The sequence below is a fragment of the Typopeltis vanoorti genome, chromosome 9 (genome assembly GCF_054136105.1).
Source record: "Typopeltis vanoorti isolate ZY-2024b chromosome 9, IOZ_Tvanoo_1.0, whole genome shotgun sequence".
NCBI lineage: Eukaryota > Metazoa > Arthropoda > Arachnida > Uropygi > Thelyphonidae > Typopeltis > Typopeltis vanoorti.
In genome coordinates, this window is record NC_143557.1 from 94,753,975 (window position 1) to 94,773,873 (window position 19,899).

At 36.2% G+C, this 19,899-nt stretch overlaps 1 protein-coding gene across 1 annotated transcript in view; it reads right to left on the minus strand.

Moving 5' to 3' along the window:
* Positions 1-5,899: 5,899 nt before the first annotated feature.
* The window catches only part of ND-13A (NADH dehydrogenase (ubiquinone) 13 kDa A subunit), a 45,114-nt gene continuing 31,114 nt past the window's right edge, over positions 5,900-19,899 (minus strand). Inside the window, exon 4 of the mRNA XM_090397741.1 lies at positions 5,900-6,080. Coding sequence (XP_090253867.1) covers positions 6,015-6,080 — 66 coding nt within the window. The 3' untranslated portion in view covers positions 5,900-6,014. The remainder of the gene's footprint in view (positions 6,081-19,899) is intronic.

Consider the following 19,899-nt stretch of genomic DNA (forward strand, 5'->3'; position numbering starts at 1 on the left):
TTCCTATCTATAATTTTCCTCCAAATCAGTCTGTTACTTGTCAAGACTCCAACATTATCAGATCTTATATTTCTATCGTCTAAGGCACTTTGTACCGTATCAATCCACCTATATCTTGGTCTTCCTCTGGGTCGTTTTCCTGCCAACCTGGCAGAGAACACTTGTTTTGCTAATCTTTCCTCTCCCATTCTATTTAAGTGACCATACCATCTGAGATTAGCTCTGCTAACGCATTCCTGGATGCTGACAATGTCAAGTTCTTTCCTAATATCCTCATTTTTAATATGATATTGCCATTGATGCCATCTGTTCACACCTCTAATCTTTCTCAGGACTCTCATATCTGCGGTCTCTAGTCTTTGGTCAAGTGTTTTACTTCTGACCCAGCTCTCAGATCCATAAGTTAAAATTGGTTTGAACACAGTCTTGTATACAGCTAATTTAGTGTTCCGACTAATTTCTTTCTTATTCCATATGAATTTATTCAATTGACTTCCCACGACACCAGCTTTGCTGATTCTGTTGTCTATTTCTATATTTAGTTTACCATCTTCAGTAAAAATTGTGCCTAAGTAGCTGAAATGTTTTACTTGTTCCACAGGTTCTCCATTCACAACACAGTTGACATTTTCAATGATTCTGCCTATTTTCATTGTCTTTGTCTTTTTATTGCTGACCTTCATACCATATCTATTACAACAGCTATTCAATTTAGTCAGAGAATCTTGCAGACTTGTAGCGGATTTATTTAGAAGTATAACATCATCCGCATAAAGCAAAGAGCTGACATTAACGTCTCCAATTTTGATATCAGGTTTAATACCACATTCCTTCATAATGTGATCCATATAGATAATGAATAACAGAGGGGATAATGTACATCCTTGTCTCACACCAGATTTAACATTAAACCACCTTCCTGTACTTCCTTCAATTCTAACTGCTGAATCACAACTCAAATAAAGACTAAGTATTGCTTGATATAATGCCCCATTGACACCATATAACTGCAGCGTATTGAATAGCTTCTCTCTTGGCACCTTGTCATATGCCTTTTCCAAATCGACAAAACTTAAATACAGATCTTTGTCATATTCCCATGCTTTCTCGACTATTTGTCGTAAAGTGAAGATCTGATCCTGACAGCCTCTATTTGGCCTGAATCCAGCTTGTTCTTCACCAAGCTTTTCTTCCACAATTCTTCTCAACCGTTTCTCAAGTATACTTGCATAGATCTTGCCAGGAACACTCAGTAGGGAAATACCTCTGTAATTCTCACATTCAGTTTTATTTCCCTTTTTATATATGGGTACTATGAGAGCTCTACTCCAATCATCGGGAATTCGTCCCTCTGTCCAGGCTTTCTGAACTATGCAGTGCAGCCACTGTAAGACTCTTATACCACCATACTTCAGCATTTCTGGTCGAATATCATCTACTCCTGCTGCCTTTCCACATTTCAAGCCTTTGATGGCTTTTTCTACTTCAAGTATGGATATGTATTCCTGACTGCATGCCTGGTCAGTGTTTTTTATCACTGTGCTGTCATCACTGCTTGTTTCATTTAGCAGTTTTTCAAAGTAATTACTCCATACTTCAAGGATATCTTTTTCTCCTGTTTTCATTTCACCTTTATCATCTCTAATTCCTTTTACAGCACTCTTTCCTCCATTCCTAAGCTTCTTCAACAACCTCCAGAATATTTTGCCACCTTCTTGATATTTATTTTCTATATTCTTGCCAAAGTCCTCCCATGACTTTTGTTTAGCTAGTTTTACACACTGTTTAGCTTTCTTACATTTGTCTCTGTATTCTGTAAGAGTAAAAGCTGACTTATTTGCCAGGAACTTTTGATATGCTTTCTTCTTTTCCTTCACTGCCTCTTTAACTTCCTGTGTCCACCAGGGAGTTCTGATTTTTTTATCCTTGCACACAACCTCACCACATGCCTCTCTGGCAGAATCAATCAATGTTTCCTTCAGAGTTTGCCACTGAATCTCCAAGGTTTGATTCCTGTTCTCAAACTCTTTCATTTTCTTTTCAATAATATTTCTGTATTTTAGTCTACAGTTCACATCTGAGAGCTGCTCAACTTTTATTCGCTTTAAAACTTTCTTACATGTTATTCTTTTCAATATGAAATTCAATTTTATCCTGCTCAAGACTAAATAGTGATCACTTCCAATTTCAAATCCTCTGTACACTCTGGTGTCCTGCACCAGGGAGAAAACATCACTACCAACAATAACATAGTCAATGAGACTTTTCTTATTCCTAGCCTCTTCTCTCCATGTGAATTTGTGCACATTTTTATGTTGGAACATGGTGTTAGTAATAACCAGTCCATGTCCTGAGCAGAAATCCAACAGATATTTGCCATTATTATTAGCTTTGCTCTTTTCTCCAAATTTTCCCAAAATATTTTTGTATGTCTCACAATCATTTCCTACTCTACTATTTAGATCCCCAACAAGGACCAACTTTTCCTTTTTCATTGTGTCAGTTGCTTTTTCTAAAGCCTCAAAAAATTCCTCCACTTCTACCTTAGTAGAACCTTCTGTGGGACCATAGGCACAAATAAGTCTCATTGTCCAGTTCCCAATTCTCATATTTGCCCACATTACTCTACTTGAGACTGACTGCCATTCAAGAAGATTAGCCTCGTATTTTGTGTTGAATACTATGGCTACTCCTTCTTTTCCTTGATTGTCATTGCCTGAATATAACATTTTGTATTTATTGCTCAGAAAGATCTCACCAGTTTTGGTCTTTTTTGTTTCAGTCACCCCTATTATGTCGATCTGGTACTTATCTAATTCCTCAGCTAGCTCCATTTCTTTGCCATTCAGGCTTCTTACGTTGATAGTACCGATCTTTAACTCTGGTGATGTTGAGTTGGGGTTTGTTTTCAGATTTGTTCCAGTAGCTGACTTTTCGCTGTTCGCCCTGGTTCCCTGGCGAAAACAACGGGGGCCTTGTTTAACCGGGCGACGCCCCAGCCGGCATGAAATTTTGTCATGTTGTACCATCATTTTTTTTATTTTGGTTTAACCAATAAGAATACAATTTGGTCGGCTAAATCCCAAATTGCCAGCCCATCCTCGTTCGTTCAGTATCAAAGTAGATACCCAACAGGGTGCACCACGAGAAGGTGAGGATTGGACATTAGGTCAGAAGCCCTGGTCGGTTCTCCGCATTCCTTTAAAGGCTATGTGGAGGTCTCCTCTCAGTTATACAGCTTTGACCCTTAAGCACCCCTGACCCTTAAGCACCCCTCTTCCACAATTCTTCTCAACCGTTTCTCAAGTATACTTGCATAGATCTTGCCAGGAACACTCAGTAGAAAAATACCTCTGTAATTCTCACATTGTTTTATTTCCCTTTTTATATATGGGTACTATTACAGCTCTACTCCAATCATCGGGAATTCATCCCTCTGTCCAGGCTTTCTGAACTATGCAGTGCAGTGCAAGACTTTTTTTATACTGCCATACTTCAGCATTTCTGGTCGAATATCATCTACTCCTGCTGCCTTCCCACATTTCAAGCCTCTGATGGCTTTTTCTACTTCAAGTATGGATATGTATTCCTGACTGCATGCCTGGTCAGTGTTTTTTACCACTTTGCTGTCAGCACTGCTTGTTTCATTTAATAGTTTTTCAAAGTAATTACTCATACTTCAAGGATATCTTTTTCTCCCATTTTCATGTCACCTTCATCATCTCTAACTCCTTTTACAGCACTCTTTCCTCCATTCCTAAGCTTCTTCAACAACCTCCAGAATATTTTGCCACCTTCTTGATATTTATTTTCTATATTCTTGCCAAAGTCCTCCCATGACTTTTGTATAGCTAGTTTTACACAGTGTTTAGCATTCTTGCATTTGTCTCTGTATTCTCTAAGAGCACAAGCTGGCTTATTTGCCAGGAACTTTTGATAGGCTTTCTTCTTTTCCTTTACTGCCTCTTTAACTTTCTGTGTCCACCATGGAGTTCTGATTTTTCTATCCTTGCAGACAGCCTCCCCACATGCCTCTCTGGCTGAATCAATCAGGGTTTTCTTCAAGGCTTGCCACCGAATCTCCAAGGTTTGGTTCCTATTCTCAAACCTTTCATTTTTCCTTCAATAAGCTTTGTGTATTTTAGTCTACAGTTCACATCTGGCAGTCGCTCAACTTTTATTCGCTTTAAAACTTTCTTACATGTTATTCTTTTCAATATGAAATTCAATTTTATCCTGCTCAAGACTAAATAGTGATCACTTCCAATTTCAAATCCTCTGTACACTCTGGCGTCCTGCACCAGGGAGAAAACATCACTATCAACAATAACATAGTCAATGAGACTTTTCTTATTCCTTGCCTCTTCTTTCCATGTGAATTTGTACATATATGTTGGAACATTGTGTTAGTAATAACCAGTCCATGTCCTGAGCAGAAATCCAACAAATATTTGCCATTATTATTAGCTTTGCTCTTTTCTCCAAATTTTCCCAAAATATTTTTGTATGTCTCACAATGATTTCCTACTCTGCTATTTAGATCCCTAACAAGGACCAACTTTTCCTTTTTCATTGTGTCAGTTGCTTTTTCTAAAGCCTCAAAAAATTCCTCCACTTCTACCTTAGTAGAACCTTCTGTGGGACCATAGGCACAAATAAGTCTCATTGTCCAGTTCCCCATTCTCATAATTGCCCACATCACTCTACTTGATACTGACTGCCATTCAAGAAGATTAGCCTCGTATTTTGTGTTGAATACTATGGCTACTCCTTGTTTTCCTTGATTGTCATTGCCTGAATATAACATTTTGCATTTATTGCTCAGAAAGATCTCACCAGTTTTTGTCTTTTTTGTTTCAGTCATCCCTATTATGTCGATCTGGTACTTATCTAATTCCTCAGCTAGCTCCATTTCTTTGCCATTCAGGCTTCTTATGTTGATAGTACCGATCTTTAACTCTGGCGATGCTGAGTTGGGGTGTGTTTTGAGATTTGTTCCAGTAGCTGACTTTTTGCTGTTCGCCCTGGTTCCCTGGCAAAAACAATGGGGGCCTTGTTTAACTGGGCGATGGCCCAGCCGGCATGAAATTTTGTCATGTTGTACCATCATTTTTTTATTTTGGTTTAACCAATAAGATTACAATTTGGTCGGCTAAATCCCAAATTGCCAGCCCATCCTCGTTCATTCAGTATCCAAGTAGATACCCAGCAGGGTGCACCACGAGAAGGTGAGGATTGGACATTAGGTCAGAAGCCCTTGTCGGTTCTCCGCGTTTCTTTAAAGGCTATGTGGAGATCTCCTCTCAGTTATACAGCTTTGACCCTTGAATAATGTTTGTATATTTTAGTCTACAGTTCACATCTGAGAGCTGCTCAACTTTTATTCGTTTTAAAACTTTCTTACATGTTTTTCTTTTCAATATGAAATTCAATTTTATCCTGCTTAATACTAAATGGTGATCACTTCCAATTTCATGAATTTTAAATTTGGGCTTTAACTGTTATTTTATCATAACCACCCACAAAAAGTGGCATCTGGAACATGGCTCAGCTTTGTAAATAGGATTAACGCTCTTTGTTCTAGCTTCACCATTTGATAATGCTGATGCACTGACAATGACCAGTTAGTTTCTTATCAAAATATTTGCAGCAATAAAATTATATTTGCTGTTACCTTCTAATATAAAATAGCCAGAGCTACGTAAAATTAATTTTCAGAAAGTCAAAATACTGATCTTTCCCCTTTTCTGTCATTGGCCAAACTACAATAACTCAATAACTACAATAACACTAGCATTCGTTAATAAATTTATTGGGTTATTGCAGAATTTGGCAAATGAAAGTAAAACATACACATATACACGCATTTCTTGAATGTGAAATAAAGAACAGAAACAAGTGCACAGCTAAACATTTAATCTTTCTTGCTAGTGCTGAAAACAGACATTCTATATCAACACAGTTAAGTCCTAATTTATATTAACAGGTCGTGCTACAATGAAAAATAATAAACCTCAATGGCTATGTTCTTGAACAAATCGCAGGCCACAGTAGCCACATATATGTGCTTCTGGTTGATCCTGAAAAGTAAAACATTTCATTGTAAGTAACACATTTTATTTACTTATGTAAATAAGCAAGCATTTCAACTTAGCAAAATATACATTTTGTTTTTAGAAATCTTAATCTCAACATTTCAATAAAAAATCATTTCATACACAATTAGGACAGGAAAGTATAAAAGTATACATGCAGCTCATAAGTTTCAGTTTCAATATAAACATTATCATAAATTTCTATCTATACCCTCACATTTCATACAATACTATGATAGTACTACAGAATTAAGTTTACATTATTACTAGCTTCCTATCATCAGTTTTGTTCCAAATTAATCTTTTATTTGGAACTGTTAGATCTTGCATTTTGGTCTTCTAAGGAACTATTAACTTCATCAATCCACTTAGATCTTGGTTGTTCTCTGGATTTTTTCTCCTCCTTCCATCCTGGCATTAAATACCTGCTTTGCTAGCTCTTCCTCTCCTATTATATAAGTTTTGTTTGCACATTCTTGAAGGCTAATAATAAAGTTCCTTTCTAATACCTTCATTTTAATATGATTCTGCAACTGATGTCATCTGTTCATACTCATAATTTCTCTCAGAACTCTGCTATTAGTGATCTTCACTGTCTGATCAACTGTTTTATTTCTAACTCATTCCTTCTGACCATTCCTTCTCCTAATCTATGTCCCCCATTGTTGAAAGTCTCCATAATAATTACTCAACCTGCACTCATCATGCTAAATGCCAATACACATCATCTCCATTACCCCTTATACCTCCTCGATTATAGCAGCAACCAATTACCCATTTCATCCTGTTGGCCTCTAACTCACACCTGAGCCTCAAATGCACTGCTCTCTGCATCCATGTCCTCATGTACTTCTCTTTTTTGGCTACAATTCCTCTGATATTTTTAATAAAACCCCTTTCCCCATCCTGTTCCTTCTGTCCTCTCTGAAGACACCATATCTCTTGCATTCCATTCCTATGACCATATCACACTCAAGAAACAAAGGCTCACTAATGCCTATAACTTTTGGCCAAGTTGAGCTAACCAATGCCAAAAACTCCTTGCTCTTATTTTGAAAACTACTGGAACTAGTATACATAATTTGCAATACTCCCTTCATTCCACAACCTCCCTTACACCTTGTGTTACTTAGCCCACTGAAATTAAATACCTGGGGTGCTACATTTTTGCATCATGATCACTCTCCCTCACTAAATTGAATAAATCTTGTAATAGATTTAATATGAAGGTTAGCAATAACAAGACAATGAAAATAGGCAGAAGCATTGAAAATATCAACTGCATTTTGAATGAAGAACCTATAGAACAAGTAAAACATTTCAGCTACTTAGGCACGATTTTTAGTGAAGATGGTAAATTAAATATGGAAATAGACAACAGAATCAACAAAGCTGATATGGTAAGAAGGCAACTGAATAAATTTATATGGAATAAGAAAGAAATTAATCAAAACACTAAATTAACTGTATACAAGACAGTATTGAAACCAATTTTAACTTATGGATCTGAGAGGCAGGGTTAGAAATAAAACACTTGACCAAAGACTAGAGACCACAGATATGCGAGTCCTAAGGATGATTAGAGGAGTGAACAGATGTCATATTAAAAACGAGGATTTAGGAAAGAACTTAATATTGTTAGCATCCAGGAATGTGTTAGAAGAGCTAATCTCAGGTGGTATGGTCACTTAAACAGAATGGGAGAGGAAAGATTAGCAAAACAAGTGTTCTTTGCCAGGTTGGCAGAAAAAAGGCTCAGAGGAAGACCAAGATATAGGTGGACTGATACAGTATAAAGTGCCTTAGAAAAGTGGCTCTTAACCTTTTAGTAGTCGTGGCCCCCTAAGTATCCCAAAATTTTTTCGCGACCCCCTAGTTTATAGTAACATAATAATAATTAAACTTTTTTTTTTAAAATGGTTTTACTTAATGATTATAATGACAAAAAAATCAGAAAACAAAAATCAACTTTACTTAATGTATTTTAATGAGACCTCTGTTGTTGAATACACTGTATGTGTGTATTCAACAATAGAGTGTCTAATTTGTCAACTCTTGCTTCAATTGTGCTATTCGCATGCAAGAGTCTATTCAGAGTTGATTTTGTTGTTTCGTTTTAATATTTACCATTGTGGAAAATTCCTTTTCACACAAATAAGTAGAAACAAAAGGCAACAAATTTTGAATGGCAATTATAAACAGGTGCAGGCATTCCCTCTGGATATGCATCCAAAATTGGACTAAACTTTTCTTCTTTATGAAGCTTTTACTAAAGATTTATTTTTAACAGTTATTGCATTCATGAAGGACTTCTGATTTTTCAGTTCATCCTTTTCTTATAAAAAAAATCTTTTGCCTTATCTTTATATTGCTGATGCTTCATTTCTAAATGCCTTCTTAATTTATTTGATTTCAAACATTCATTTGAGAGGATTACACTGCATTGTGGTTTTTGAATTTCATCCATTTCTACACTAATAAATCTGAATTTTATATTATAACTTGTATCATATTTCCTTACTTTACTTTCACTTATTTTTTTACATTCATGACTCATTATTTTCTGCTCGACATGTGTTTACATCATCCGTGGTATTATCACTACTCTCACGTGTTCTTTTTGAACTACCAGATATATTTATATTTAGAAAATCAAATAATGCTCTTTGTATGCTCATTTTATAAGGGGGTAAATTTTAAGAAATAACAAATCATTATTACAGCACTGAAAGTTACGAAAATTAATTGCACTCAAGTAACACTTAAGAACTTGAGTTCTAAGAATTTGTACTAGTATTGTTTACAACTTCAGAGAATCACTTCTATCACACGTTCACATGTCCAGTAGGCAGATGTCACAACTGGAAGTGTTGCCAGCAGCGAAAAGTCGACTTGTAGCACCACCACAAAAGAAACTGCTGCATTAAACTGCACAATTCAGATTACTATTACAAAAAGATACAAGTTTGAAATAAAGTAAAATAAAGAGCAAAATATAATTATTTTAAGAGATTTCAAAATTTGAAAAACTAGAAACTTTCTATAAATTATCTGCAGCCCCCTAGGGGGATGCAGCCCTCTGTTTAAGAATCACTGCCTTAGAAGATAGAAATATAAGATCTGATAATGTTGAAGTCTTGACAGGTAACAGATTGATTTGGAGGAAATTTGTAAATAGGAAGTTAGTAATGGTGTTTTTCATGCAGTACTATCATATCCTGTACACCTCCTTGAGAGTATATATCAGGAATTTGATGATGATCACTCTCCCACTTACTAGCCTCTAAGTTGCCTGGACCCACACTCATTTGCATAGCCCCCCCCCCAAACATTCTAGTTTCATTGATTCTGTACTTCCGAATGCTCGCTGAACAACACTTTCTTATGACTCCACTCCAAATCCATTCGTGCAAGCAATTCACCTTATATAAATTCCTCCTTCCATCAAACTCACTCCACACATCCACAAACTCCATGCCATTCCTCCTGCAAAATCTGCACACCAAGTCATTCATAATCATAGCTCCATTTCAGCTCATTTCTATCATACATGGCAACAGACTTACAGCTTTTACTTTCTCATTCTTCTTTTTCGCATGCATTAGCGACTCTTTCATATCTTCTTGCAAACCACACTTATCACCTGCTAAATCATTTGTACCAACCAAAATAAACATCTCTTTTATCTTCACTTTCTGTATCATTAAAATCCTTACTCTTGACAACAGGAAAACATGATTTTGTTAAACTCTCCTCAAGCAATTCTCTTATCAATGAATCGCCATACAAAATCAGATCTTTATTTTCATGCATTTTCTATCATACTCTGCTTTTTCTCCCCTTGCACCCCCCCCCACTTTCTTTCACTTTGGTGTCATACCATCTGCCAGGTGTTTATCCAACCACTTAACCTCACATTTTTGTTCTGTGAAGAATTCCACATAAATTTTTTCCACATAAATTCATTCCCCACCTGTTTCAATCTTAGTCATTCACCCGGATTAACACTAACCTTGTCAATCACATTATCACGCAATCAATAGAAAATTAGGATAAATACAAAAAGCAGTTATTTTTAACTAAATCATTAATTAAGGATGGTAAAATTAAATTTCAGCTACAGCTGGCTAGGACTGTTAAGACAAATTCTAGGAGTTTTTATACTGTAGATAAAAAAAAAGTAAGTCAAATAGAAAGAAATTAATATTATTATTATAAGTCCCTATGGAGTCAAAGACTCATCTAAGAGGTCCCTTTGTCATTACACAATGTTTATCATGCCTTAAACACATTCAAATTCTCTGCAAACACCACACTCTCAGGCAAGGCACCCCCCAATCATTCACATCTCTTCATGCAAAAAACTTGCTTCTCACATCCTCCTTATACAGCTTCCAGGAATGACCTCTTGTCTTTATTATTATTATTATTATCTGAGACCTCCAGGGAGTCAAGGACTCATTGTGGGAGGCTGTAAATTACCCAACCCAGCTATCATACCTTCCTTTGAATTCATTTACACTAGATGCACTCACTGCTCTCTAAGGGAAAAACCTAGCTCTTAACCCTTTCTTGACTGAGAACAACCTTAACTTCCATTGATGCCCCTGTGTTCTCTCCCCGCCTTCCATATAACGAAAAATTTCATCATTTGAAATGCTATAACACCATTCAAAAGTTTAAAGACCTCTATCATATCACCCCTCTTTCTCCTGTTAACCAGAGTCTGTAATCCACATACTCGCAATCTGTCCCCATAATCCAGATATAATCTTTGTAACTCCTCTTTGCACCTTTCCACAGCTTCTTTATCCCCTTGGAACCCAGGAGTCCAAATCTGCACACAGTAATCAAAGTGTGGTCTTATCAAAGCCTTATAAAGAGGCAAAATTACTTCCTTATCCTTACACATCAAGGTTCGCTTCCACATAGCGATTAGCCTCTGAGTTGTATTTGCAACTTTTGCTATGTGACCTTTGAACTTTAAATTCTTATCCACCAATACATCAAGATCCCTAGCCTCTTCAGTTTCTTGTAGCATAATCCCTCTAATATAATATGCCCCTGGAACCCTAATCACAGCAAAGTGCATAACTTTACACTTACTAACATTAAACTGACAGCCATTTTCGTTTGCTCAGATTTCCAGTTTATTCAAATCATTTTGTAATTGCTGAATATCAGTAGCATCCCTGATTGCCCTGCCTATCTTTGCATCACCGGCAAACAATTGCAAATCAGATGAGAGACCCTGCTTGAAGTCATTAATGTATAGATTGAACAATAATAGCCCAAGGACTAAACCCTGAGGTACACCACTGGTTACCTTAAATGTGGCAGATTCACACCCAATGTACACCATTTTTTGATATCTGTTTGTCAACCATCCTCTGATCCAAATCAATAGATTATGTTCCAATCCCATATTCTCCAGTTTACACAACAGACTATTGTGTACTATCAAATGCCTTAGAAAAATCCAACATTATCATAGTGTATCCATTCCCTTTATCCAACTCGGCTGTAACATTATTATAAAATATGAGCAAATTGCTAAAACATGACCTTCCTTTAGTAAACCCATGCTGTTCCCTGCAGAGCATAGAATGCTTGTCTACCTTTCTGTATGCGAGTTCTTACCAACTTCTATAAAATCTTCACTATAGTTCGCCCACAGATTTGAGACCCTTCAACACTTCTGCGCATGTCAACAGGAGGAGAATTCATTCCGATAATAGGGTAATCAGTTCGTATTGTGGGATGAGTTGTTTATTATTACACATCGGAAAATTAACTTCTCTTTTATGATTATTGTAGTTAACTATGTTGCTTGTATAATAGTTGAAAAATCTTACCTAGAAAGCAGGTGATTTCACGTGTTGGCGACCAATTCGTATGTCCTTCATTTCTTTCTCCCCTTCAGCATGAATCGACTATTCTTGGCAAGACGGCAAGCAGAGATCTACAAACTGTGGGCAAACTATACCACACCAGAGATACTAATGGGTCGGTAGTTAGATACATCAGTTTTTGCGCCACCCTTGTGCAATGGAACTATCATACATTCCTTCCATTCCTGTGGTATCATTCCTGAGCTGAGACTCAAGTTATACAAATGTGTGAAAGGCCTAGCCAATTCAGCTGAACATTCCTTTAACAAACGGGCAGATATTCCATCTGTCCCTATTGACAAATTCTTATCCAGGTTATGCAAGAGCTCTTCAACCTCATCTTCATGAACCTCTAACTCTTCATCCAACGTAGTAGTAGCATGGTGCTACTACTACGTTGGATGTATAAAACCTGGTTGATATATCTTAGCAAAGTGAGGACTCATTAACTGAACAATCTCCTTAGCTTCCGACAGTCGTGTACCATCTGCATTCAATAAAGTTATTCTTTCACATTCATTCTTAAACAACATCTTTTGCTTGCGACATAACAATAAAATTCTTTTGGATTGCCTTTAGCTTGCATGGCCAATTTCTTTTCATACTACATTTTAGCTTTTCTCACAATACTCATTACTTTTCTAGTCTGAGCTTTATATATTTCATAACTCCTCTCACTCTTATTCTCACGATATTCTTTCCACATCATCTTCTTCTTGTGGATCTCTAGCTTAATAAGACTGCACATCCATTTCACTCCCAACCTATTCATTCGGAGAATACTAGGGATACATTCAGATACCACCTCATTCAAGCACTTTTTCAAAGATTCCCATGCATTGCTGATATTTTTTTCATTCAGTAACTGATACCATGGGACCAAAGATGGTATTCTTCTAAGTTGATATAATTTCCAGCTTTGTAATTCAGCAAGTAGCCTGATTTAATCGGAGCTTCAATACAAGTAGATACTTCCCAAGAAAGAACAGCATGATCACTGTCATCAACTGGTGGTAAAATAGCAATATTCTTGATAGAGGATCCCTTCTGATGCTACGAACAAATCCAATACTCTTTGACCTCGAGTTCATTCTTTCACATGCTATTTGAGAAAGTTATCTCGCAACAATTCAATAAATTCCTGTTCTTTCTGATCATGAGATTTCTCTTCTACACAATTAATGTTTGGAAAATTAAAGTCACCCATAATGATCCTTCACTTGGTACCCATAAGGCAAAATTGGCAATGCATTTCTTCGTCCCCTACAACTGAGCTGCCAGGTCTGTAGCAACACCTCACCATATATTTCATTCTGTTAACCTCCACTTCACACCAAATAGACTCAAACTCATCGATACATGGGACATTGTTACCATCATTGTTTTCTTGTATTTCTACCCTAACTTAAGTCATCTGATATCATTAGTAACACTCCTCCTCTCCTATCTCTTCTGTCATTCCTAAAAATAGTATATCCATTACACTCGTTCCCACTTACCATATCTGATTCGATAGCCAGGTTTCATTAATGCCAACAATCTTAGGCCACATTGTATTCAATAAAGCAACAAACTCAACCCCTTTGTTTCTAATGCTCCTGGCATTTGTGTATAGACATAATAAATTACAACCTAGCCTATTCTTATAATTAGATATGCAATGTATTTGGTCTTGTTCTAGAATTTTCTCTTTTCCCTCCCTAGACATACTTAAAAGGTCCGAACCCAAAGCATATTTTCCCACCCCTTCGCCACATACATAACCATGTTCACAGGCATTTATATCTTTATCACGTATAACATAGCTGAACTTTCACACACATTTTCCCAATTCCTCCCTTGATGATCTAGTTTCCCTGACTCTAATTATGAAACCAAGGTATGAAGTCTCATACCAAGAAGTAATTTCTCCAGGCTTCTGATGCCAAATGAATTCAAGTGCAGGCCATCACTCCTTCGCCACATACATAACCATGTTCACAGGCATTTATATCTTTATCACGTTTGTACAACATAGCTGAACTTTCACACACATTTTCCCAATTCCTCCCTTGATGATCTAGTTTCCCTGACTCTAATTATGAAACCAAGGTATGAAGTCTCATACCAAGAAGTAATTTCTCCAGGCTTCTGATGCCAAATGAATTCAAGTGCAGGCCATCACTCCTTCGCCACATACATAACCATGTTCACGGGCATTTATATCTTTATCACGTTTGTACAACATAGCTGAACTTTCACACACATTTTCCCAATTCCTCCCTTGATGATCTAGTTTCCCTGACTCTAATTATGAAACCAAGGTATGAAGTCTTATACCAAGAAGTAATTTCTCCAGGCTTCTGATGCCAAATGAATTCAAGTGCAGGCCATCACTCCTTCGCCACATACATAACCATGTTCACGGGCATTTATATCTTTATCACGTTTGTACAACATAGCTGAACTTTCACACACATTTTCCCCATTTCTCCCTTGATGATCTGGTTTCCCTGACTCTAATTATGAAACCAAGTAATTTCTTGGTTTCATACCAAGAAATTACTTCTTGGTATGAAGTTTCATACCAAGAAGTAATTTCTCCAGGCTTCTGATGCCAAATGAATTCAAGTGCAGGCCATCATTATTATACAAATCTTTTCTGCCATCAAACACATCCCACACGTCTAAAAACTCACATCCATATCTTCTACATAGCCTGAAATTGTTTGAAATCATTTGCTATCATGCCCTCCTCCTTAACTCAGTACTATCATATCTAGGTAGTAATCCTACAATTTTTACTCTTTCACATTTCTTCCTCACTTCTTCCAACAGAACTTTCATATCTTCTCTCATACTATGTTTGTCACCACTTAAATTATTTGTACCTACCAGCACTACCATTTCTTTTACATTTCTTTTTTGGTTTTCAATTACATTTATCATATTTTTAATTTTCGCTCCCAGGAAACTAGAAGTGGTGACTCCCTTGACAAGCGCAAATTTTAAAATTGAGTCACCATACCATATTACCTCTTTTTTCTTAGATATTAATTGACTTACCTTGTTGTTATTAATATTTTGATTACCAAGTTCAGTATTTTCCTGCCTGTTGTTGTTCTCATCCTTTTTCTTATCCTGTCAAAGTTTAAACAAACGTTTTTCCACCTTTTCCAATTCCCTGATTGATTTCCTAATCATTTCTTTTTACTGAGCTATTTCTAATGTCAGCATATCCTCAGATAAATTATTATCATCACTGCGGCAGTGTTTTTGCTCAGGACAAATGCTCTCCTCAGTAGCAACTTTAGCTTTAGTCACTGCCTTTCTTCCCTGATCTCCCACCATTTTATAAAAAACCTATTCAACGTTAATCTTATAGCAACCCCTTATCAACTTGTATATCTTTATCATATCACCCCTCTTTCTCCTATCCACTAGATTCTGTAAATTGCATCTTCTCAACCACCTTTCTTCATATTCAACATTCCAGAGATCAAAAACTACCTTAGTCAATTGCCTCTGGACACTTTTCAACATCTCTTCATCCTTTTGAAAAAAACCAGGTGACCTAACATGGCCTTATACAATGGAACCAGAATCTCCTTATTTCTATAAGTTAGTGTCCTCTGCATCATTCCCAGCATTCATTGTGTTGTCCTCACAATTTTGACAATGTGTCCTCTAAATTTTAGAGTCTTATCCACCATCCATTCATCCATCACCCCAAGATCTCTTATTCCTCCACCTCCAAAAATATCAGTACTGAATATAATCAAGTACCATGAGTAAGATTCTGAAAGACCCTGCTGAGATAGCAGAGGAATTTAATAACTGCTTCATGTATGTGTATGTAGAAGGTGGAAGTGTAAATTAAATAATGCAGGATGAGAAAGTAAATGTACCTGCAGATTTATTGCAAGATAATGAACTTGGTGATATTTTACGATGTCTAGCAAAACAGTACCATTGTCAGTAAATAAACATGTTAGGGATAATTAAACCACTTTTGATTATTTTCAATAAATGATTAAAATTAGAAAATTGTTCCTATTTGAAATTTGCTAAGATATTACCAATTGATGGGGAGGGGGTGCTCAGTGTATAAAAATGGGGAATTACAGGCCTGTTAGGCTCATCAGAGTTTCTGACAAACCAATGGAAAAATTAATTAAGAATAATATCCAGTTCATCCTTGACCAAGATCACTCACTGAGTAGTGTGCAGCATGGTTTCATAAAGAATTGGTCAATTTTAGGAATTTCTTAACTTTTTATGAAGAGGCTAAAAGGTATATAGATTAAGGTTAAAGCTATGTGATTTATTTAGATTTCAGCAAAGCTTTTGACAGTGTACCACACTGAACCTGCTGATTTGAGTTAATTAGGTATTGATTTTTCTCTCTACCAATGTAAAATTAGGCAGAGTAATAAAATTGTCTAGATGATCTCAGATCTTCTCAGAATGATCTTAAAGATTAGAAGAGTGGACAGGTACATGGAGAGAAAAATTTAAGCATTATACTTGATTGTACTATATTCAAGCATTCTATGCACTAAAGCAAAAAGTATTTTGTAACATGAAATCTCCAAGGACTTCAAAGCTAATTAAGGATTTAGGATGGAAAGATATTAGCTACCAAAAGAAGTGGACAGAACATAGATCAAAGGGGATGGAGAGAGAGAGAGAGAGAGAGAGAGAGGAAGACCAGCAGCAAGATGGAAAGACCAGTGAAGCTAGAACAGGCAAATGCCTAATCCTTGAAGAGAAGAAGATTGAGGATTAAAATTAGACATAAACATAACTGATATAGTAAAACCGATAAATTATAAGCACGTGAGTTATTATGGGATAATCATACTAAATAGTAACTTACAAAAATTAAAACGTAATATTAATTCCTCGTACTGGTGAAGAAGCTAATTGAAAGAATAGGGAAGTTGAAGCTAGCTGAAACAGTCTCTGTTTAAGTTTCATCTATAAAGAAAGGCTTCAAAAGATTCCTTGAAAAAACGACACTCCTTAAAATATTTGAGTTTTTTATGATGTACTAAATAGTGATATACACATATGAAAGGAGAGTGTACTATGTATCATGAGACACTGAGGAAATTTCATGTAATTTCAAAAGGCAGAAGACTTTATATCAAATTTCCCCAGTATCCCATAATATATAGGACTCTCCTTTCATATGCATATATTGCCATACATGGGAAGGGTCATGCTTCTTCTTTTCAGACATTTTCTGTCCACTGCTAGATGAAGGCCTCCTCCAGTTCCTTCCAAGAACAGAGAAAGTTCTTGGCAATGGTTGACAATTTTTCCCAACAAAATTCAACAATTTATCACTCCACCTTTTAGGACGTCCTCAGTCTCGTATCTCTTCTTTTGGAATCCAGTTCGTTAGTATGGTGGTCCATCGCTCATCTTCTCTTCTGGATAGATGTCCAGCCCATTTCCATTTTAGTCACTTGTGGTGAAGAATGATGTCAGTGATATGAGTCTGGCTTCTTAACCAGGTGTTTCACTTCTTATCTTTTAATGTGATGCCTAGCATCAGCCTCTCCATTTTTCTTTGAGTTGTTGCTAGTTTATTTGTCAGTGCTTTTGTTACAGACCAAGTTTCACAACCATATGTGATGACTGGAAGTATACACTAGTTAAATGTCTTCCTTTTTAAACAGAGTGGGACATCACTGTTTTGAAAAATGCTTTTCAATTTTCTGAATGTACTCCAAGCAAGTTGAACTCTTCTATTTATTTCCTTTTGGAGTCCGCAGTTTAGATCAATGAGATGACCTAAATATGTATATGAAGAGACTCTTTCCAAGAAATTATTTTCCATTATTATGTTTCTTGGTGTTACAAAATGATTAAACATGATTTTAGTTTTTTCTCTGTTTATTTTTAGACCAACTTTTCTGCTTTCATGATATAGGTCTTCTATCATTATATTAAGGTCTTCTGGAGTGTTTGCAAAAATTATGATATCTGCATTTCTTAGGTGTCTTAAGTTTCTGTTATTAATTTTTTATACCAAGGTTTGTCCAGTTTATATTATTAAATATTTCTTGAAGGACTGCTGTAAAGATTTTGGGGGATAATCTCCTTGCCGGACACCTTTTTCAATTGATATTTTATTGCCACTCGTGTGAAGTTGGATTATTGCTGTTGCAGATATTTCCTGGAGGAGATCCATTATTCTCCAGGAACTCCCTGTCTCTGGAGTGCTTTGTTTATTGCATTAGTTTTGGTGGAATCAAATGCTTTTTCATAATCAATAAAGACTAAACAGAGAAGCAATTGATTTTCTTCTGCTTTTTCTATTTGTTTTACTGCACGAATATGATCAATTGTGTTAACACCTTTACGGAATCCTGCTTGTTCTGCAGGTTAATTTGAGTTTAGAAGAGGGGTTAACCTGTTTGTTATTACTTTTGTGATAATTTTGTACAGATTAGAGAGAATACTAATTGGTCTATAGTTCTTTACTTCTTTGTCTTCTCTTTTAAATAACAGTACCAGAGTAGCATTTTTCGAGTTTTCTGGTATTTTTCCCTTTTCTAGGCATAGATTTAGATTTAGTAGTTTGTGACATGATGAATTATGTTATTTCCTCCCCATTTAATTAATTTTATGTGAATTAGGTCTTCACTAATATATTTTCCATTTGTTTTAATGCTTATTTTATTTCATCTGAGGTGAATTGGGGGGGGGGTGAATTTATGTGCAAATATGGAATCAAGTGGGAAAAAACTAATTAACCTATATATACTATAATAAAATTCAAATGTAAAGGATTTTTCAAGGAGTCTATGAAATCTTACTTAACAGGACAAACTTAAAATCACTACCTACTATTTATAAAAATTATTGTTATTAATATCTAACCTCCATAGAGTCAAAGAACTCATCATGAGAGGTCTATACTCTCTCATGCCAAAAGATCATTGAACCGTCTTTGAACCGATTCACAGTTTCTGCACTTTTAGACACTGCATTCCACTGACCAATCACTCTCCATGCAAAGAACTTGATTCTCACTCCCCTGCTCACACCCTCCTTATACAGCTTCCATGGATGGCCTCTACTTCTACATGAAATATCTTCATGTTAATCTAGTAACAACTCCTTACTAACTTATATGTCTCAATCATATCCCTAATCTATTCACAAGGTTCTGTAAATTACATTTCTTTTCCTCGTATCTGACATTCCATGAACCTGTCACTAACTTAACCCTTCTCTGGACCTTCTCCAATACATCCTCATCCCCCTGAAAACCAGGAGACCAAATCCGTGCACAGTATTACTGTGTTACCAAATCTAGTAACAACCCTCACTAACTTATGTCTCAATCATATTCTCCTCTTCTTCTTCTATTCACAAAGCTCTATAAATTTCATGCTCTCAATATCTCCTTGTATCTGACATTCCATAAACTTGACACTAACTTAGTAAATGTTCTCCAATACATCCTTATCCCTCTGAAAACCAGGTGACTAAATCTGTGCACAGTAGTCCATATGTGGCCTGATCCAAGACTTATACAAGGGAACCATAACGTATTTGCTTCTGCATGTCAATGTCCTCCTCATTATTGCCATAATCTGTTGGGATGTTCTTACAATTTTAGCAATGTGACCCCTAAACTTCAAGTCTCTGTCCACCATCACTCCCAGATCTCTCATCACCACCTCCCTCAAAATTTCTCCATCAATTGTATACTCTGCATCCCAACCTTGCCTGCCAATTGGGTCTTGCACTTTGCAACGTTAAATTAATAGCTCCACTCATTTGCCCACTCATATAGTCTGTTCAGATCATCCTGCAAAGTCACAACATCTGCTCTACTTCTCATAGCCCTTCCCAACTTTGCATCATCAGCAAACACATCTCCAGTTAAGCCAGTTCCAATGTCATTAATATAC